Genomic DNA, 19,660 nt, shown 5'->3' on the forward strand with positions numbered 1-19,660 from the left:
AATGAACAATATATCAAATTTGAAATTTCGTCATATTCATAAGGCTTCAAATGAAACGAATTTTATCCGAAATCCAAGTGCATCAAATCTGAATTTAGCGGATTTTGTTCCATCAAATATATCTGAATTAAAATATGGGTTAATGTTCCTTGATCTGAGTTGGATATAGATCAATTCTTATATCCGTCAAGATCTGAATGATATATTACTTTGCAAATTATATTTTTATATTTTTCAAGTTATTTTCCATCAATCAACAATAGTTAAATATAGTAGTCAAGACCTGTCTTCAAAATGGAGAGATCTTGAGTCCAAATCACCATTTGATCACATTTTACTTTGAATAGTTTGATATTATCCGACCTGAATCAATTAATTCAATCAGATTCAGATCCGAAAATAAATTCAAATAAAAAATTCAGATATGGATATGAATATACTCATATCCAGACTGTATTCGACCCATTTTAAGCCCTACATATTTAACACACAAAATGGAGATTCACCCAAAGAATTAACACACATCTTGGGGTGGCATTAGTAAAAGCTGGTGTGGCCATAGAAGATCTAAAAATAAAAGGTAAAAAAATAAATATATCCAATGGCTAAAACTTACTAATCGAATTGATTTTTTTTTTTTTTTTTCATGTTTCCACCGTAAGGTGATCATTGACCAATCACTAAAGGAGTGGGACCCTGAGGGAGTGATACGTGGCAAGAATAGAGGGTTGGAGTTGGATAAGAATCTTCTACTCGTGGAGGTAGAGGAATCAGAGACCAAAGCTGATTCCTGAACTCTTGGGCGAACCGAAAACAAATGTACAGAAAAACATGGTGCACGTTAACAAACATAACCCCACCGGCGTACATTAGCACTTGGTATAGCTTTCCTGCTTACCGTCTGCTTTCTTTGATCTTTCTCTCCCTATCATCTTCGTAACTCCATCCATATTCGCGTATCCTACGCACCATTCTCTCACTTCTTCGCTCCCGAAATTCTCCAATAATTTCTCTCTCTATTTTATTTCCCCACCAACTCAAGGTCTCGTCTTCTATGCTCCAACTTGTTGTTCTGCTCTTAGGGTTCCTCTCTCAGAACCTTCAAACCCTAATCCATGGATCGTAATCGAAACGGATTCTCGTACTCCAATCTCTTCAATCTTGAGGTTTGTGATATGGGTTTTTTATTCTTCAATGGGTTGTTTTTATACTTGATTTGAACTTCGTAAATAGGGTAATTGTTTGTGTGTTAGGGATTCCATGATTAGGGTTTTGATAATGTGTGGTTTTTATGAAATGGGTATGTGTTATTATGTTTATTTGTGTCTGTTTTTTTTTTTTGTTTTTTTTTTTTTGCTTTTGTGATAAATTGTTGGTTTATTTTTTATCTGTTTTTTTATTTTGGTGTTTTTTGTGTGTGTGTTTTTTGGGTTTTTTTTGTTGTATTGTAGTCTTTGGTGAACTTTCAACTTCCACAACAAGATGATGGTTTTGATAGTTATGGCAATAGTAGTCAGGATGAGAGCAGAGATAGCCAAGGTACTCTTAATTTTGTTATATATCCCCACTATATTTGTTGTGATTTTGAGTCGAAATCACAAGTGCCCATTTTTATTCCAAGATTGAAATAAGATTTAAAATGCATACTTCTTTTATTTTAGTTGCATTGTTAAATTTTCGATTTTCTAGAATGTGTTAATGAGGATGTTTGTGGCAGTCAATTTGGAGCTTATTTGCATGTCTTTGGTTTTTTTTTTCCCCATAATATTTAACAGGCTTTGGAACCATGGGGGACCATGGTAATGGGATTACGTCGAGGAGGTCGTCAGAATTGGGATTGAAAAAGAGGAAAAAGAAGAAACAATCCTACGTCGAAGCTGAGGCTGGTTCAAATTCTTCTGCAAAGAGAGAGACTGATAGCAACGACGGGTACGAGGAAGACGATTACGGGACCCACATTTCGGAGGAGCGTTACCGTTCAATGCTTGGTGAACACATTCAAAAGTATCGGAGGGTGAGGTTCAAAGACTCCTCGTCGAGGCCAGTCCCCACCCAAATGGGAATGTCTGCTCCAAAACGTAATCTTGGTTCCAAAGGAAGGAAATTGGGGAATGATGACAACTCGTTGGATTATGTCACTGACATTAGCCCTCTTAAGCAAGAGAACTATTATGAGTCTGATTTTACACCAGAGTATAGAGCCAATAGGCTCTCTTCTTCTCTCGATTCTGCTTATTTGGACATTGGTGAGGGCATTACATATAGGATTCCTCCAACTTACGATAAGCTTGCAGTGTCACTGATGCTTCCAAGCTTCTCAGATATTCAGTTGGATGAGTATTACTTAAAGGGTACTTTGGATATGGGTTCCCTAGATGTAATGATGGCAACCGATAGAAGGTTAGGATCTCGAGGCCGATCAGGGATGGGTGAGCCTCAACCCCAGTATGAATCACTTCAGGCCAGATTGAAGGCTTTGTCGGCTTGTAATTCTGTCCAAAAGTTCAGTCTCCAAGTATGTGATATTGGGTTGGATTCATCATCTATACCAGAGGGGGCCGCTGGAAGTATACAACGATCTATCATGTCTGAGGCAGGTACCATGCAGGTTTACTATGTGAAAGTCTTGGAGAAAGGAGATACATATGAGGTTTGTATTCACTTTGAGTTAAAAGTTTTTTATTTATTTATAAGTAAATGCAATTTGTATAAAAAAGTGGTCGAGATAACCAACAAGAAAGATTAACAAGAGATCAAAGAAGAAAAACCCCCATCTCCCCATGAAGTCCTCAAAGAAGACTCTAAACTCCTAAAAATTTACACTAAGATAACACTTTGAGTTAATAGTTATTTCGATGATCAGAGTCTTTTTTGGCTGTTTGCTTATTTAGTCTTCCCCTTTGATTACAGATTATTGAGCGCAGACTACCCAAGAAGCAAGTAATGAAGAAAGATGCTGCGACAATTGAGAAAGAAGAGATGGAGAAGATTGGGAAGGTTTGGGTGAATATTGTGAGAAGGGACATCCCTAAACATCACAGAATTTTCACTAATTTACATAGAAAACAATTATCCGATGCCAAGAGGTTTTCGGAAACTTGTCAAAGAGAGGTACGTGTAGTTTAATCCAATTTATCATCTTTTACATGTTAATAAAATAATTTCAACTTTCTCTAGTTCGATGCAAATACATAGTTAAAAATAGTTACTCTTTATTACTAATAGTTAATTTTCCTTGCCAGGTGAAATTGAAGGTGAGTAGATCAATCAAATTGATGAAGGGAGCCTCCATTCGCACTAGGAAACTGGCTAGAGACATGCTGGTATACTGGAAAAGAGTAGATAAGGAACAGGTACAATTCTTTTTTTCTTTGTCGAATTACCGGAAAACATGTTTTCTTGTCATGGATAATTATTCCTTAAGTATATTTGCTGCTTTTAATCATATGCCATTTGTTTGATTTTTTTTATTTAAATAAAATAAAATTATACTAGAAGGTGGCATGTGCTAAAGCACATGTTTCATAAGGGCCTATTTGTAATTTAAAATGTTAACTAAAGGGTTTTTAAAGATTATAGCATAAAAAGATAATTTTGTAATTTTGAAAGTTAATCAATTTGATTATAGGGACGTGGGATTCTTTTGACCAAAATGACTCTGATTATATTAAGTTTAAATGTAAAAGTGGGGGCATTTGCAGGATCCAAATTTTAGTGTCAAACCACTTATACTCTGCCTTATCTCATTATAATAGTACAGTTGTGGTCTCATTTTATATGATATTCAGTATTAATATCAATCTTGGTTGACCTCACGTCCTATGCCCTATGCATGACCAAATCATCAATAGAGCCCATTTAAAAGGTGAACCATCTCTTGGATGACACCTAGCCCATACTGTGAACTAATGGGAAGATCATAACCACCTAGGCCATAAAAAAAGTTGGATGGTACAAAAAACAAGGTTAACAATCAGGAAAGACTCATAATTCTGGCATTTGTGCAATAGTTATTCTATCTGTCTGATTTTTGGGCTAATCTTTCCGGACTTGATCTGGTATGTCACAGCCAGTATGCACAATATGGGATTGGGGTCTTACATATAGGCAATCACGTGTTTGTGTGCATATACAGAATATGAACAATTTCTATCTGTATTTTCATGGGACAAATGTGTTTATACCACATTCTTTCTTATGCTTAAGATGTTGCCTTCAATGCAATGGGTTCACATACATGTGTTGGTGTCAAACACTGATCATAGAAGTGTACCACGCCTCAGGAAGTGGAGGTCCTGAGTTCGATTCCCCCCCTTTGTGGCCATCCCCTTGGATTTAACTTAGTACACTTGGTACATGTGGAGGGGTGACATGCGTGCCCCGTGGGATTAATCGGGTGTCCTTTAGAGGCCCAGATACACAATGTATATAAAAAAATACTGATCATAGAAGTCAGATTTCATGACCCGGCAGATAAACTAAACCAATGTATCTCTAACAGTTTGTCTTATAAGTGTATTATTTCAGAGTAAAAGAATGTTATAGTATTATTTCAGAGTAAAAGAATTTTAAAAACTAAGTATTTGGTGAAACATATATCTAATAAAACTATATAAACAAAAACAAAATAAACCCCATTTTGTCATATAAGTGTATTTCTGTTATTCTGTCATTCATTGGACACAGACACGATTCCTACACATTCTTTGTTTTGATGGATGAATGCCTCGAGTTTCTCAGTTAGGGATTAAGTTATATACACATTTGAGAAAGATGTTAGCTTGCAAAGCTAAACTGCAGAAAATTTTACTTTTCTACACCCTCTTTTTTTTAGGCAGAAGTGAGGAAGAGAGAGGAAAAAGAGGCTGCAGAAGCGCTGAAACGCGAAGAGGAACTCCGCGAAGCAAAGAGACAACAACAGAGGCTCAACTTTCTATTGTCACAAACAGAGCTCTACAGTCATTTTATGCAGAACAAGTCGACCTCCCAACCCAATGAAGCTTTGCCCGTGGGTGACGAAGAATCAAATGACCCGGGGGCACCATTGAGTTCTTCTGATATTTTGCCAGGAGTTGAGGAAGATCCTGAGGAGGCTGAATTGAAAAGGGAGGCTCTTAGAGCTGCCCAACTTGCGGTCTCACAGCAGAAGAAGATAACTAGTGTGTTTGACAGTGAATGCTTGAAGCTGCGTCAAGCTGCCGAGCCCGAAGAACCTCCGAAGGATGCGTCAATCGCAGGATCTAGTAACATAGATCTACTGAATCCGTGAGTTTAAAATTTTCTTCTTTTTTATCGATTTTTTTTTGTCTTTCCTCGATTTTTTTATTCTTTATTTTTATATCTTACCTGGATAATATTTAGTCAATAGAGATTCTTTGTCCATTAATTCTGATCATAGTTACAAAAATCATGATTTTAATAGTTGTCGATTAAATCACGTTTTTTTGTTTTTTTCAAAAAATCACAAAGTTTTTGAAAAAATCACAGATTATTTTTGTTTTTAAAATTTCATAAGTATTTATTTAATATATAAAATACATTTTTTTATGCTTAAAATTAAAATAATTATTTTTTACCTTTTAATTTATTCGATGTTTTGCTGACTTTTTCTGAAGCTTTCTTTTGCTGAATTATTCCCAAACCCCAACTTTGTCACTATGATTCTGATGCAAATTTTGAATCTCCTCTTTTACATGCTTTCAGCTCAACGATGCCTGTAACATCATCGGTGCAGACACCAGAGATGTTTAAAGGTAGTCTAAAGGAGTACCAACTAAAGGGTCTACAGTGGCTTGTTAATTGTTATGAGCAGGTAATCTATGAGGCAATCTCGTAATGGACTTGACTTTCTCCTAGATTGGAAATGATATTGTTTCTAACTTCAGAAGTTTGCTCTTTGCCTTTTAGGGTTTGAATGGCATTCTTGCCGATGAGATGGGTCTGGGAAAGACCATCCAGGCCATGGCGTTCTTGGCGCATTTGGCTGAGGTGATTGATCCTCCTCTATTTTTTAATGTTTCTAAATTGTTGTTCCCCTATTTATTACTTGGATTGGTTGTACTTTGTAGGAGAAAAATATTTGGGGGCCCTTTCTGGTTGTTGCACCTGCTTCGGTCTTGAACAACTGGGCTGATGAAATTAGTCGTTTCTGCCCCGACTTGAAAACACTTCCATACTGGGGTGGGCTTCAGGAAAGAACGATACTTAGGAAAAATATCAACCCAAAGCGTCTCTATCGAAGGTAATTTTCCACATGAGCTACATTTATCTTTGTTTCTTTTTGGGTGGACATTTTTTATTTCGAAAGAAAATAAAAAGAAAGGGTATTTTAGAAACACCCTCTGTTAAATTGGTGATATTAGGTTTACCCCCCTTGACCGTAAGTCAACGTTTCTTTTACTTGATGATTTAACAGTGAAATTTTGATTTTGTAAATTAAGTGTTTGAAAAGCATAGTGAAAAAATTCAAAATTTTACCCTTAAATCATCAAGAAAAGGCGATGTTGAGTTACAGTCAAGGGGGTTAAATCTAATCTTGCATTTTGCAAAGGGGTAACCTAATATCACCAATTTAATGGGCGTGTATTTCTAAAATATCCTAAAAGAAACCCAAGGCTGCAATGGGGTTCCCAATACCCAACAAACACACATTTTTTTAATCTCCTTACTCGTTTAAGAAATCGATATTTGCCTCTTATGAGTTGCATCTAAATGAAACATCATGATTTTTTTCTAATGTCTTTCTATCCTACCCAATGAAGCAAGGTCTAAACTCCTAAAGACACCCATTGCTGTAGGAGAGATGACTTCTACATTCCGAAGGCTTTGTGAATTTCTACAAGAGTTCACATCATAGGAATTATGAATCTCAATGGAACTTTAAACTTTGTCATTATACTCCTCCCATTTCATATCTAAGGACAACCTTAGTGTGGAGAATCCCAGATTTTGAACTAATATTAGTTTCACGAGTTGTGTTCCAGTGGCTCTTTCCACCACTCCAATTCCATCCTTCGGAAAGTTGTAATTCCTTTGGGTCATCTATCTGATCATTGGTCGATACTTTGCTTTGTGGTTACTAAAATTATAAAATATCACATTTTTTTTTTTTTTTTACAGAGAGGCAGGATTCCACATACTCATTACCAGCTACCAATTGCTAGTATCAGATGAGAAGTATTTTCGGCGGGTTAAATGGCAATATATGGTTTTAGACGAGGCCCAGGCAATTAAAAGTTCACACAGGTATGTTAACTTTGTCTCTGATTATTGTGTAGCTAAAGGATGCCAGATAATTTGTGTCATGAGAGGATTCACTTTCCTGGGAGTAAAATTCTTTAAAAAAAATTCTTATTGGTTTAAATTTATCTCATTTTCAATAAGTTTGCTAAACAACTTGTCTTTCATATTTCATTTTATATTAAAAACATCATCCCATAGTCATTCTCTCCTTATCCTAAACTAGTAGGTGGCATATGCAAATGCACATGTATTACAAAAATTAGGATTTATACATGTTTTACATTTTTTATACTTTAAAAATTATTTTCAAAATTTTAAATAGATAGTCTAATTTATATATCATTTAATGTATTATAAGGGTATTTTTGTAATTTAATATATTAACTAAATTGATTTGGTAGACAACATAATAAAAATGCTATTTCTGTTCTTCAGAAAGCTCAAAACTAAAGTGGTTATCGTGATCGTGGGATTGTAATTCTATTCATTTTGATGAAAATGACCTTGATAATGGTTAAGGTTAAAGGCAAAAGTGGGGCCACTTTTAGTCTTTCGAATTTTGGTGTAAAAAACACCTATTTGGCCTTCTCATTATAATAGTAAAGATCTTGGTATTGGTCACATGGGACGTCTTTTTATCCCTTCAACTATATCTAGAGATACATCTTCTCTCATGTATCTTTTGATCTTTCTTAGTACCTCAAACATATCATTGTCTACTTTCCTTTTCTGTTTTAAATCCTTTCAACTTGCAACAAAGTGATCATTCTCTCTGTTGTGCTTACCCAAATAATCTCTATTGGCTTTCCTTCATTTTATTTTGTAACGGATCTATTCATGGGTTTTCTCAATTTAGTTATACAGATTTATATGCTAAAGGAGCAGTTTGTTATCTTACAATCAAATAAATGTGTCAGTATTTCGTTAATATTTAGCAATGTCATTGAGTGTAGAGATAGTTTTTTTTATTAGTATTAATTTATTAAATAAGGTGTATCATTAGATGGACTATAAATATATTTTTCTTTTTTTGTCTAAGGCATTCTTATCCATATCTCTGTTGACTATGATCTTTGCAGTATAAGGTGGAAAACTTTGCTCAGTTTCAATTGTAGAAACCGCTTGCTTCTGACTGGGACACCCATACAGAATAACATGGCAGAGCTTTGGGCTCTTCTCCATTTCATTATGCCCACCTTGTTCGATAGTCACGAGCAGTTCAATGAGTGGTTTTCAAAAGGGTCTGTATCCATGTGCCAAGATAATTATTTATGTTTCAACTTATTTGAGCTCTGAAAGTTCACAAGCTTCCTTCACTAATTAATTTCCTTCTATATTATCAGGATTGAGAATCATGCTGAACATGGAGGAACTTTAAATGAACACCAACTCAACAGACTGGTGAGTACTCTTCTGGTTCTTATGATTTCACTGGGAGTTTATTTAAAGATATCTAAATAGTCCAGCCAGTGTCCCATGATTAAGTGGTTAAGAATTAGTAGGTGAAGAAGGCAGGTTTTGAACCCAACTCATGGTATCAACACTCAGACCTTAACCAATTTTTATTTTTATTTTTTGACTATAAGATCTTATTGATAGAAAAAAGAGTAGAGGCCGCGGTGGCCCCTATACAAGAGAAGAAAAAAAAAACAAAGAAAAGAGAACCACAAGAACAACAAAGCCAAACAGCCCACAGCACATACCACTACCACACTAAGCACAACAAAGAGCTTCCCACTTGAAGACAAAATCTTCATAAAACATGGCTTCAAACTCTTCGCTTAGCTTGCTCAAAAAAAAAAAGCCCATGATGTCCAGAAACAACTCTTGAGTAGTCTTTTCCTACCCTTAGATCATCCTTCTGTTTTTCTCTTTCCAAATCCCCCGAAACACTGCTAAGGGAAGAATATCTCACAAGTTTCTTTTCCTATTAGAGAAAATGTTATGGGTCCATCTAAGGAAAAGAGTAAAGACCGAATTAGAGAATACCCGACCAACTTAGCAAGTAACTCTTTTAGGTCCTCTCCCCCCCTCTCCTAAGCTATTTGATGCTTTCACTTGGTTGCTTTAGGGGTATGATTGTCATTCTCCTGTATTGGTATTTGATATATCAATAAATTTGTTTCGCACTCTTAAAAAGTGCTACTAACCTTTTTATCTAGGATACAAATATTATTACCGTAGACATCTTCAAGAATAATTTCTGACATATATTTATTGGTTATTATCATTTTGGCAGCATGCAATTTTAAAGCCATTTATGTTGCGACGAGTTAAAAAAGATGTCATTACTGAGATGACGGGCAAAAAGGAGGTCACGGTGCACTGCAAGTTGAGTTCTCGACAGCAAGCTTTTTATCAAGCTATAAAAAACAAGATATCTCTTGCTGAATTGTTTGATGGTCGTCGGGGGCATCTTAATGAAAAGAAAATTCTGAACTTAATGAACATTGTCATTCAGCTAAGGAAGGTACTTTATTGATTTGCATTGAAATATTCCTGTACTGAGGGTCTGGTAGAACTGGAGGATCTTCTTGAGTTCATGATGTGTCCAGTACGTAGGGCTTAATATGGGTTGGATTTGAGCCAGATATGAGTATATCCATACCTAGATCTGAATTTTTTTCGGATCCTATTGGCTAAAACCATATCTGAACCATTTTGCTTTCACTAAATCCTGATCTGACCCAACCGAATTGCTTGATTCGGGTCAGTCGGATCGGAAAATTTCGGACCGTTCAACTATTTTTTTTTTTTGCTATTGCTATACAATTCTATTTTACTACAATAATTTTTTTTTTTATACGAATTCATGTTATGTTAAAGTCGTAGAAAAAAGATATTGTAACATAAAATTTTAATTTTCGAAGCAATATATCATTCGGATCTGGTGGTTATAGGGATGCATCCGTATCCTACCAGGATCTGACTTGGATCAAGGGACATCAACTCGCATTTGATCCATTTTTTATTTGGGTCTACTTCAAGGTTCCAAACCCGGATCACACTGGTTTTGCTTAAAATCCAATCCATTTTATGCACTACAGGTATAGTTCCGTTCTCAGTCATTGTGGAAAAATGATGAATGTTTCTTTTGTATATTCTGATAGGTTTGCAACCACCCAGAATTGTTTGAACGGAATGAGGGGAGTTCATTCTTGTACTTCGGAGATATCCCAAATTCTCTTCTACCCCCTCCCTTTGGGGAATTGGAGGATGTACATTATGCGGGAGGTCAGAATCCTATAACATACAAGGTACTTTCCTAAAATCGGTTCATTTTTGTTTCTTTTGGTGTCGAGAGTCTTTTTTTGTCTTCATTTTTTACATGATGCTTGGGTCAAATTTATCACTTCAGATACCAAAGTTGGTCCATCAAGAATCTCTCCAAAGTGCCGACATACCTTGCTTGGCAATGGGTCACGGTCTCAAGACAGGATTGTTTGAGAAGCTTTTTAATATATTCTCTCCTGAGAATATCCATCGATCTGTCCTTCCAGAAGATAAAGTCTCAGATGGGTCTTCTTCGGTTAACAGCGGAGCATTTGGTTTTACTCATTTGATGGATTTGTCCTCAGAAGAGGTTTCATTTTTAGCAAAAAGTTCTCTTATGGAAAGGCTGTTGTTTTCGATTATGACCTGGGATAGACAGTTTTTAGATGAATTCTTGGACCTGTTCATGGAAGCCGAGGGTGATTATCTTCAGAGTTACATTGATCTTGAGAGAGGGAAGGTGAAAGCTGTTACACGGTTGTTACTTATTCCACCAAAATCCGAGATTAATTTACTCAGAAAGAAACTTGTATGGGGTCTTTGCGATACCCCAATTGACACATTAGTTGTCTCTCATCAAGATAGGATTATTTCCAACACCACGCTACTTCACTCAACATATGCTTTCATCCCCCGAAGTAGAGCTCCGCCAGTAAGTCTGGTTTAATTCATGTATTTTTGAAAGAAATTGGTCTATTTCAATACCTTTAATGGTTCTCTTCTCCAATACAGATTAATGCCCACTGCTCTGATCGAAACTTTGCGTATAAACTAATTGAAGAACTGCACAACCCTTGGGTTAAGAGGCTGCTATTTGGGTTTGCACGTACATCCGAGTGTAATGGACCAAGAGAGCCTAATGGTCCTCCTCATCGGTTGATACAAGAGATCGATTCTGAGTTACCTGTTACACGGCCCATTCTTCAGCTCTCATGCAAGATATTTGGGTCTTCTCCACCCATGCAAAGCTTTGACCCTGCAAAGATGCTTACGGTAAACTTCTTCCTTTCTGGTTTCCATTTTTTGACCTTTTAATGATGTTTAAGCTGAACATATATTTTATTTCTATTTAGGATTCTGGGAAGCTTCAAACGCTGGATATATTACTGAAACGCTTGCGGGCTGGAAATCACCGTGTGCTTTTGTTTGCACAAATGACTAAAATGCTGAATATTCTTGAGGTATATCCAATTCCTAGTTTCTCTTCTTGTCAGCTAGTTAGTTGGAATGATAGACTTCTTCTCAATGTGGAACTATTGTGGGACACAAATCAAGTCAATAGTCACGAGTTTCAAAGAAAATTTTGTAATTATTTAGGTTTTCACTTATACCCTTCCCCAAGTAGAACAAAGTTAGAATCGAACAGATCTAGGTTGTCCTGCATTAGGATCTCTGCCAACTCAGAATGATTTGAATTGGTCTTTGCTCGGTCAAGTCAGTTCCACATCCATAATAACTTAATACAGGCTTTGTACCAGTACTGGTAGCCACTCACAACCCAAATTAGCCTTGCATTGATTTTTTTTTCTCGCCCTAAATATGAGAGACTTTAATAAGCTCTACTTGGTCCTGGAGTATGAAATCTCGTTAAATATGGAGTAATCTTGAGGAAGAGATTTCTTTCTCCTGAAGGGGTCCTTAATTAGCTGAACATGGTCTATTGAAGGCTTGAAATCTCATTAAGAATGAAAAGAATCTCATTAACTTAGAACATTTTTTGCTTCAAGGGATGGTTGAAGGTCATATGTCTCATGGTCAAAATGGTCTATAGGAGGCCTGAAATCTCATTAAGAATGAAAAGAATCTGATACATGATTTGTTCAAAAGCCTAGAAGCCATCTCTAGGTCCTAGGGCTTCTCTAAAACCTCTCAGTGTGTCCTCCAAGCTAAGGGCAACAAATATTGCCACCAACCCACTTCCAACAAACAGTTCCGTCCTAGTTTCTTATTACCATTTTGTGTTTTTTTTTCCCCTGAATTTAATTTTCAACTGACCAAATTATGTTGTCTTGCAGGACTATATGAACTATAGGAAATACAGATATCTTCGACTTGATGGATCCTCCACTATTATGGATCGTCGTGACATGGTCAAAGACTTCCAGCATCGGTAGGCATTTGTTAGATATATTATGGTTGATACACGTGCTATTAATTTTCAGAACTGCTATTGACACCCTAACTTTTACTTATCACACCCCAATTTCTTAAATTATTTATCACCCCTAATAAATATTAACACATTCTTCAAACATTACAAAGGTTTGAGTCAAATTATAATCTCAACATTACAAAACATTATAACACTCATACAAACAATTTTAGCAGTTGTTTTCAATTATGATTATGCCCATATAAAATCCTAAACCCAAAAAATAAAAATCTAGCCAAAAAATGAGAGCTTCTATTGGCACCCCAATTTTTACTTATTCTCAACCATTTACTTATTTTCTTTATTTTTAATTTGGGTGTAATCAGTAATAGTTGGGGTGTCAATATCAGCTCTCGTAATTTTTTTTTAGCAACTTTTAATCTTTCTGCTTCCTGTTCTCTCCTAGAAAATTAATCAGTGCCATCTGTTATTCATGTTGCAGGAGTGATATATTTGTGTTCTTGCTGAGTACCAGAGCCGGTGGTCTGGGTATTAACTTGACTGCTGCTGACACAGTCATCTTCTATGAAAGCGATTGGAATCCGACCTTGGATCTACAAGCAATGGATAGAGCCCATCGGCTGGGTCAAACTAAGGATGTTAGTTCAATATGTTATGTGGCACTCTGAATTTTACTTCTACCACTCAGGAAGTTGTCCCCATGCATTCCTTCTTGTTTGTAGGGCTTAAAATGTTTCGGGTTGGGACCGGATCTGAGTATATCCATATTCAAATTTTTTATCCATATCCGAATCTGACTTGGATCTTATTAGCTAAAACCGTATCCAAACCATTTTACTTTCAATAAAACTGGATCTAGGTTTGACCCGACCGAATTACTTGATTCAAGTCAATCGGATCAAATAATTCCGGACTGTTCATTTTTTTGTTGTTGCTATTTTCTTCTCTAATTGTTATACTATTCTATTTTACTGTTATAATTCTTTTATTTTATAGGAATTCATGTTGAATTAAAGTAGTAGAAAAAATTATATTTTGAAAAACATAAAAATATAATTTTCAAAGCATCTAGGCGGATATAGGGATGGACTTGTATCTGGCTCGGATCAAGCGACATCAACCCATACCCATTTTTTTGGATCTACTCCATGTGTCCAAACCCACTAAATTTGGATCTGGATCACTCGGATTTCGGATAAAATCCAACCCATTTTAAGCCCTACTTGTTTGAGTTGCTTCTCTGGTCACCCCTCCTTGCTTGGATATGTAGCAACTGATATAACCTTGGATTCTGAAATGCATTCACGTGCTCATGTTGACGTGGGGGTCACAGATGCAATGACTTTTTCTAATTGATGGTTATGAATTTTTTTTTTTTTTTTTGGGTGCATGTGTATAGGTCACAGTGTATCGATTGATTTGTAAAGAAACGGTTGAAGAGAAGATACTGCAAAGAGCCAGTCAGAAAAATACTGTTCAGCAGCTGGTCATGACGGGTGGTCACGTGCAGGGTGACCTCTTGGCACCTGAAGACGTTGTTTCTTTACTTCTTGATGATGCCCAGTTGGAGCAGAAATTGAGACAAATTCCACTGCAGGTATGATTTATATCTAGTTATTTGTGCCTTTTGAGCTAAAGCTATTGTAGTATCATACTCTCTCCTTCTGATAAAGATATGATTCATTGTTTCGGCAGTTTAGAGGAAAGCAATCATTCTTATCTTTATAATAAGGATAATAATGATTTATGTGATGTGTTACCTTACTGGATGTATGATGTACCTATTTATCAAAAAATAAAATAAAATAAAAATTATTATTATATATCTCTCTGTAGACAAGAGAATACGCTTGTGTTAAGCCCCATGACCTTCTTATATTCATAGTTCTCCCTCTCTCCAACAGATCGGTCTTTTGGAGTAGTTGGTTTGTTAACATGGTATCAGAGCACTAGGTTCGTATAGGTTATGGGTTTGATTTTTTCCACCCTTATGGGTGATGGGGAGTGTTGATTGTATATTTTCCTCCACTCTTGGGCAAGTCATACCCAGTTAAGACCCGTGACCCTCTTATATTCATAGTTCCTCTCTCTAACAGATTGGTCTTTTGGAATTAACAGTTTGTATATTTTCCCAAAAGGATAATTTCAATTGGGAAAAGTTATTTTTTTTTTTGAAAAGTATAATATATTGATCAGAAAGGGGAAATAAGAAACAAAGAGGCCGAGAAAGCCTCAAATAAGAACAAAAAAGAAAAGAAAAACAACATTAGTAATTACAAAATGAGTGCCATCTAAACACAAAATCATCAAATGTAGTCCCCGCAAACTCTATATGCTGCTTTGACCAAAGGTATAACAAACCCAAGATCTCCAAAAAACCTGCATGAGAACTGCTACTCTGATTATTGAACACTCTGTTATTTCTTTCGTTCCAGATCCCCCAAGCGATAGCTGAGGGGAGCAAAGCCCAAAGAATCCTTTTTCTGGAGTGGAAAACGTTACTAGTCCATTCTACTAACAACGAGGAGAACTTACGAGGAGGAACCCAATTCAAACCGAAGAGACCAAGGAATTTCGACCAAATATTATAAGAAAATGAGCAATGGATCAATATATGATCGACAGATTCCCCATCATTCATACAAAGAGGGCAACAATTGGGAATGATCCAACCCCGCACAATCAAATTATCCAACGTAAGGATCCTACCCAGATTGGCCAACCAAACAAAAAAAGATACTTTAGAGGGAACTAACCTGGACCAACTAATAGATCCCGCTAGGGAACTCTCTGCGTAGGAGGTAAGCCAAACATAGAAAGATCTGACAGAGAACCTTGAATCCTTAGCCCTTACCCATTCCCATTTGTCCTGTTCGCTGTCGTTGAGTTGAACTGTATGCATAAGATCAAGGAAAGATGTCACCTCAGTTAGCTCCCAATCATTAAAATTTCTTCTGAACCCCAATTGGGAAAAGTTATTTATCATAACATATGATAATTTCTTTCCAATATCTTGCTATAATGGAAGTGTCACACTAGAGTTCCTGGAGTGCTAGAATTAGACATGGGTGCTTTACCCTTTTAGAAGAACCTATGTAACATGGCATAGTGGTACATGTCTCGACTTGTACTAGAAAATTATTTCAAGTGATTAGGAACCTGTTTAAATATCTGTATTTCATAAATAAAAGATAACATATTTGGATGAATTAAGCATTTAAACTAATTTAGTTTATATCTGTATTATTACATTGTGAGACATCACTTATTTCTGATATTGTGCTCCATCTATTTTGAGATATCTAATCGTATGAGATCAAAAGTTAATTTTTCTATGGAGCACTATTTCATAAGGTTTCCCATGATTGTTGTCTTTACAGGCTAAGGATCGTCAGAAGAAGAAACAACGTGGAACAAAGGGCATACGTCTAGATGCCGAAGGTGTTGCATCCTTGGAAGATTTCGCAAATATCGAATCACAAGTTGTTGGGCAAGAGGCCACTCCAGAGCAAGATACTGGTAACAGAAAGGTATGCTAAACATGTCTCCATTTATTGTTACATGTTGTGAGTAAAATCCGAGCCCTGAATCAAGATGGGGTTCGTGATAGCTTTCTATTCCTACCCATGGCTAGACCATCTCTTGTTTCTATCTTTTAATGCAAAGTGAGGACCGATTCTACCCCACCATTAAAGGTATTCGATCCAGGAGGGAAATCGGCCGGTTGATGTGTTTTACATAGTTTTTTTGGGGCCTACATAGAGATGAGTGTATGGTAAGGATGATCTCTACGTCGTGTAGGCCCTTCAATGGACCGGATCAGACCCGAAATCTTATCCGTTCCGATCCGATAACTTCAGATCTGGATTGACATTTTGGATTCCAATAAGGTTTCAATCGGATATCTTATTGGATCGGATCTGGATTAACCATGTACCGATCCAATATTATGTTAGAAATTATATAAATATTCTATATATTTGTTGAGCTATATATAGTTTATTTAGATTTTGAATATAAAATCAGGTTTGACCCCATCCGGACCCAATCCCCAATCTGATTGTCGATCCAATAACTTCGGGTCTGGGTCGACATTTTGGATGCCGATAAGGATCCGATCCGATATCATATTGGAATGGATCTGGATCAGCCATGTCCCGGTTCGATCATACGTTAGAAAATATATAAATTATATTATATATTTGTTGAGACACATAAAGTTTATTTAGATTTTGTATATAAAATCAGGTTCGGTCTTATCTGGACCCGAATCGATTGTTAATGGATTGGATCTGGATCTTAATATGGAGATCCAATAAGGGTTTGATCCAGACCCGTTCCATTGACAACCCTAACATGATAGAGATCATCCTCACTGAAAATCAGCCCATCTTGAAACTACTTTACCTGATAATGAGTAGATAACAAGCTAAAACATTTCATGATTCTCCCTCTCATGGCTATAAACAAGTAGATTCATATTACGTAAATTCTTAATTTCAGATTCACAAAATCACGAGTTCAACATTCATAGCTAGTTTATACATTGTAGCTTTCTGATTTATTTACTCTTTGCATCATTTGGTTGCAGAGGAAAGTGAGGTTTGAAATGCAAGCCCCTCCGAAACCTCAAAGTTCTCATAGAGCTCCCAAAACTACTGATTCTTTTAAGGGGACGAATGAAGCTTCCACTGCAGGCTATGACTTTGAGGACCCCCTGAGAAACACAGAGCAGAAACCAAAGAGACCAAAGAGGCCTAAGAAAAGTGTAAATGAGAACCTTGAACCAGCATTCTCTGCTGCCACCATAGTAGCTCCAGAACCTAATGAGAACCTCACACCTATATATGGTTTTAACCAACCCGGTTTCGGAACAGAAGTAGGGGAGGGTATCTCACCTCGGCACCACTCACCAAGATAGGAGTATAGTAAGGAAATGTAAATCCAAAATAGTTAAGACTTCAAAATTTGAGGGTTGCATGTTCGTTCGACTTGGAGTTCAACGATAATAGATTTCTTGGAGCAATCGAAGCCATATTGATAACGTGCTTCAATGGGTTTGCACGAGATCCGGTGCATCAGGAAATGGACAAGTGCATTATGTGGGATCACTATTTCTTGTCATCTCAGGTGGGTAAGCTTTGTCTCGGTAGGGTTCTGTTATTCTTTTTGAAGTAAGCACATTGTATATCCAGATTTTTGTTGTTAACCATCTTCTGCGCGCTCCCGTAGTTGGGTTGGCGATGGGGAAGCACTCTGTATAAAGGTTGGGTGTCGAGGAAAGACGAATTTTATACCCTGGAGTGGATATAAGATGGTTAATCCACCGATTTATTACATCTTTCTATATTTTGAAGTTGAATACACTACCATTGATGGTTTATCCATTGGCTGTACACAAATAAAAATCAGAATATGACATTGTCTGTGGTCAAGATCCTTTATGATAAGATATCTGATCAAACAAAAAAAGGCAAATTGTTGATGCTGAAAAGTATTAATCTAGGCCCTTGCTAGCAATCTCCCGTTCAATTCGCTAAAAATTCATGATTTTTGTTTTGTTTCCATGATAGTATTATTCTCCCGATTATTGAATTAATCCGAGTAATTCCCGTATTTTAAATTTAAAAAAAAGAATAAAACACTTTTATTACAAATTTTGTCTTTTAAGAATTTTTATAAAATTAGATTGGATTTAAAAAAAGAGTACGGTAACTTATTGAATGTTATAAAGTGTAAACTTGTAAGTTGTAACGTGTAACATAAGTACGATTTTGACGCAATTCTGCTTCAAAATTTTGGGGGAATCTACCTTTTTTAGCTGATAAATATCTCTTTGTTCTTTTAAAAAATAATGTCTTTTTTTATATTTATTCAAGATACTATCTTAATTTTTCAAACTTATGATTTGTCTCATGACTTTTGTCTTCTCAATGTCCTCATTATTATCATCACCATTATTCCATCACCAATTTTATCATCATCATCACTATTTTGTTTTTGAATGTTTGAAATGAGACCGATAATATACATATAAAGGCATATGTTTTGTTTACCAAAATTTAAATCGGATGTTTGCAACACAAAATTGAATAAAATTTGAATTTTTCACGTATCAAATTTTTGCCATATTCTGAATTGTTAACAAGGGTCTCTATCATTTTGTAAATTTGGGCTTCGTGTGATTGATCAATATGGGATTTTGTTAAATCCCTGATTGACTTTACTGTGAGGGAAAAAAAAATTCCATTTCGCTCGTACAATTGAAAAACAAATTAAAAAAATTATGGACTTTCAAATTACTAACGAGAGAATAAAAGTTTTCCAGACTACTTTCCCAACGAGGTGGGACATGCTACACCACAGGGCACTAAAAATCCTAAATTTGTAATTAAAAAATTTCAAGATTGAAAATTAAATTTAATTGAATAAAAAAAATTAAAATTGTTTTTATTTTGTAATAATTTTGATGTGTGATTTAAACAAATACCATTCCACATTTTGGAGAATATTGGAGAGCATAGTAAAAACATTCGGATTCAATTATTATTGGGGGCTCAATACGCTTAATTAGGGTTTTTTTTTTTTTTTAAATCGCATAATAAATACATAAATTTCTTATGTCTGAAAATTTTGCATTTCTCAAGTTGTTATGCACATTGATAAAGGAATTATTAATTTTAAATTACATATTTCATTCAATTTTAGCCAAGTTTAATTTCTTTACTAGAATCGTTATCAATTTTAATTGACTCTCTTGCCTGCACAATAAGTATTTAAAAATAAAAAAAAACTTTTATTGATCAAATTAATCGGTTTTTTATTATTATTTATTATTCTTGTGGTTTTATCAATCTAATCACTAATTTTTGTTGTTTCACATCTAATTTTTTGGGTAGAAAAGATGGATTTAAAGATTTTTCTTATAAAATTCATCTCAAAATTGGATTATTTTGAGTTGATTGTATTACGGCTCGCTGTACTTTGATGTTCTATGCGAGCCCCTTTCGGATCTGAAAAGAGCGAGACTGA

General features: G+C 35.7%; 1 protein-coding gene across 2 annotated transcripts; it reads left to right on the forward strand.

Annotated features, from left to right (window-relative positions):
• Positions 1 to 784: 784 nt before the first annotated feature.
• LOC147383967 (chromatin-remodeling ATPase INO80-like) lies at positions 785 to 18,015 on the forward strand. Of its 2 annotated transcripts, XM_086424797.1 has the most exons (22): positions 785 to 1,166; positions 1,452 to 1,539; positions 1,776 to 2,650; positions 2,911 to 3,111; positions 3,243 to 3,353; positions 4,835 to 5,265; positions 5,704 to 5,812; positions 5,908 to 5,988; positions 6,069 to 6,241; positions 7,120 to 7,245; positions 8,322 to 8,483; positions 8,586 to 8,643; positions 9,482 to 9,712; positions 10,353 to 10,499; positions 10,601 to 11,167; positions 11,248 to 11,508; positions 11,589 to 11,696; positions 12,531 to 12,625; positions 13,110 to 13,266; positions 14,028 to 14,225; positions 16,009 to 16,158; positions 17,220 to 18,015. In XM_086424797.1, the coding sequence occupies exons 1-22, from the start codon at positions 1,116 to 1,118 to the stop codon at positions 17,547 to 17,549; spliced, it is 4,710 nt and encodes a 1,569-aa protein (XP_086280923.1). In that variant the 5' UTR covers positions 785 to 1,115; the 3' UTR covers positions 17,550 to 18,015. The 2 variants fall into 2 exon arrangements, with proteins under 2 accessions (XP_086280923.1, XP_086280924.1); XM_086424798.1 differs by lacking the exon at positions 1,452 to 1,539.
• The last annotated feature ends 1,645 nt before the right edge of the window (positions 18,016 to 19,660 follow it).

Source organism: Akebia trifoliata, chromosome 15 (assembly GCF_017979445.1).
Source record: "Akebia trifoliata isolate Shusen 1 chromosome 15, ASM1797944v1, whole genome shotgun sequence".
Classification (NCBI taxonomy): Eukaryota; Viridiplantae; Streptophyta; class Magnoliopsida; order Ranunculales; family Lardizabalaceae; genus Akebia; species Akebia trifoliata.

Coding starts and splice junctions, on each gene's coding strand:
- LOC147383967 (XM_086424797.1), top strand. CDS start 1,116: ATGGATCGTAATCGAAACGGATTCTCGTACTCCAATCTCTTCAATCTT. Junction 3,112..3,242: donor CGGAAACTTGTCAAAGAGAG/GTACGTGTAGTT, acceptor TTTCCTTGCCAG/GTGAAATTGAAGGTGAGTAG. Junction 11,168..11,247: donor CCCGAAGTAGAGCTCCGCCA/GTAAGTCTGGTT, acceptor TCTCCAATACAG/ATTAATGCCCACTGCTCTGA.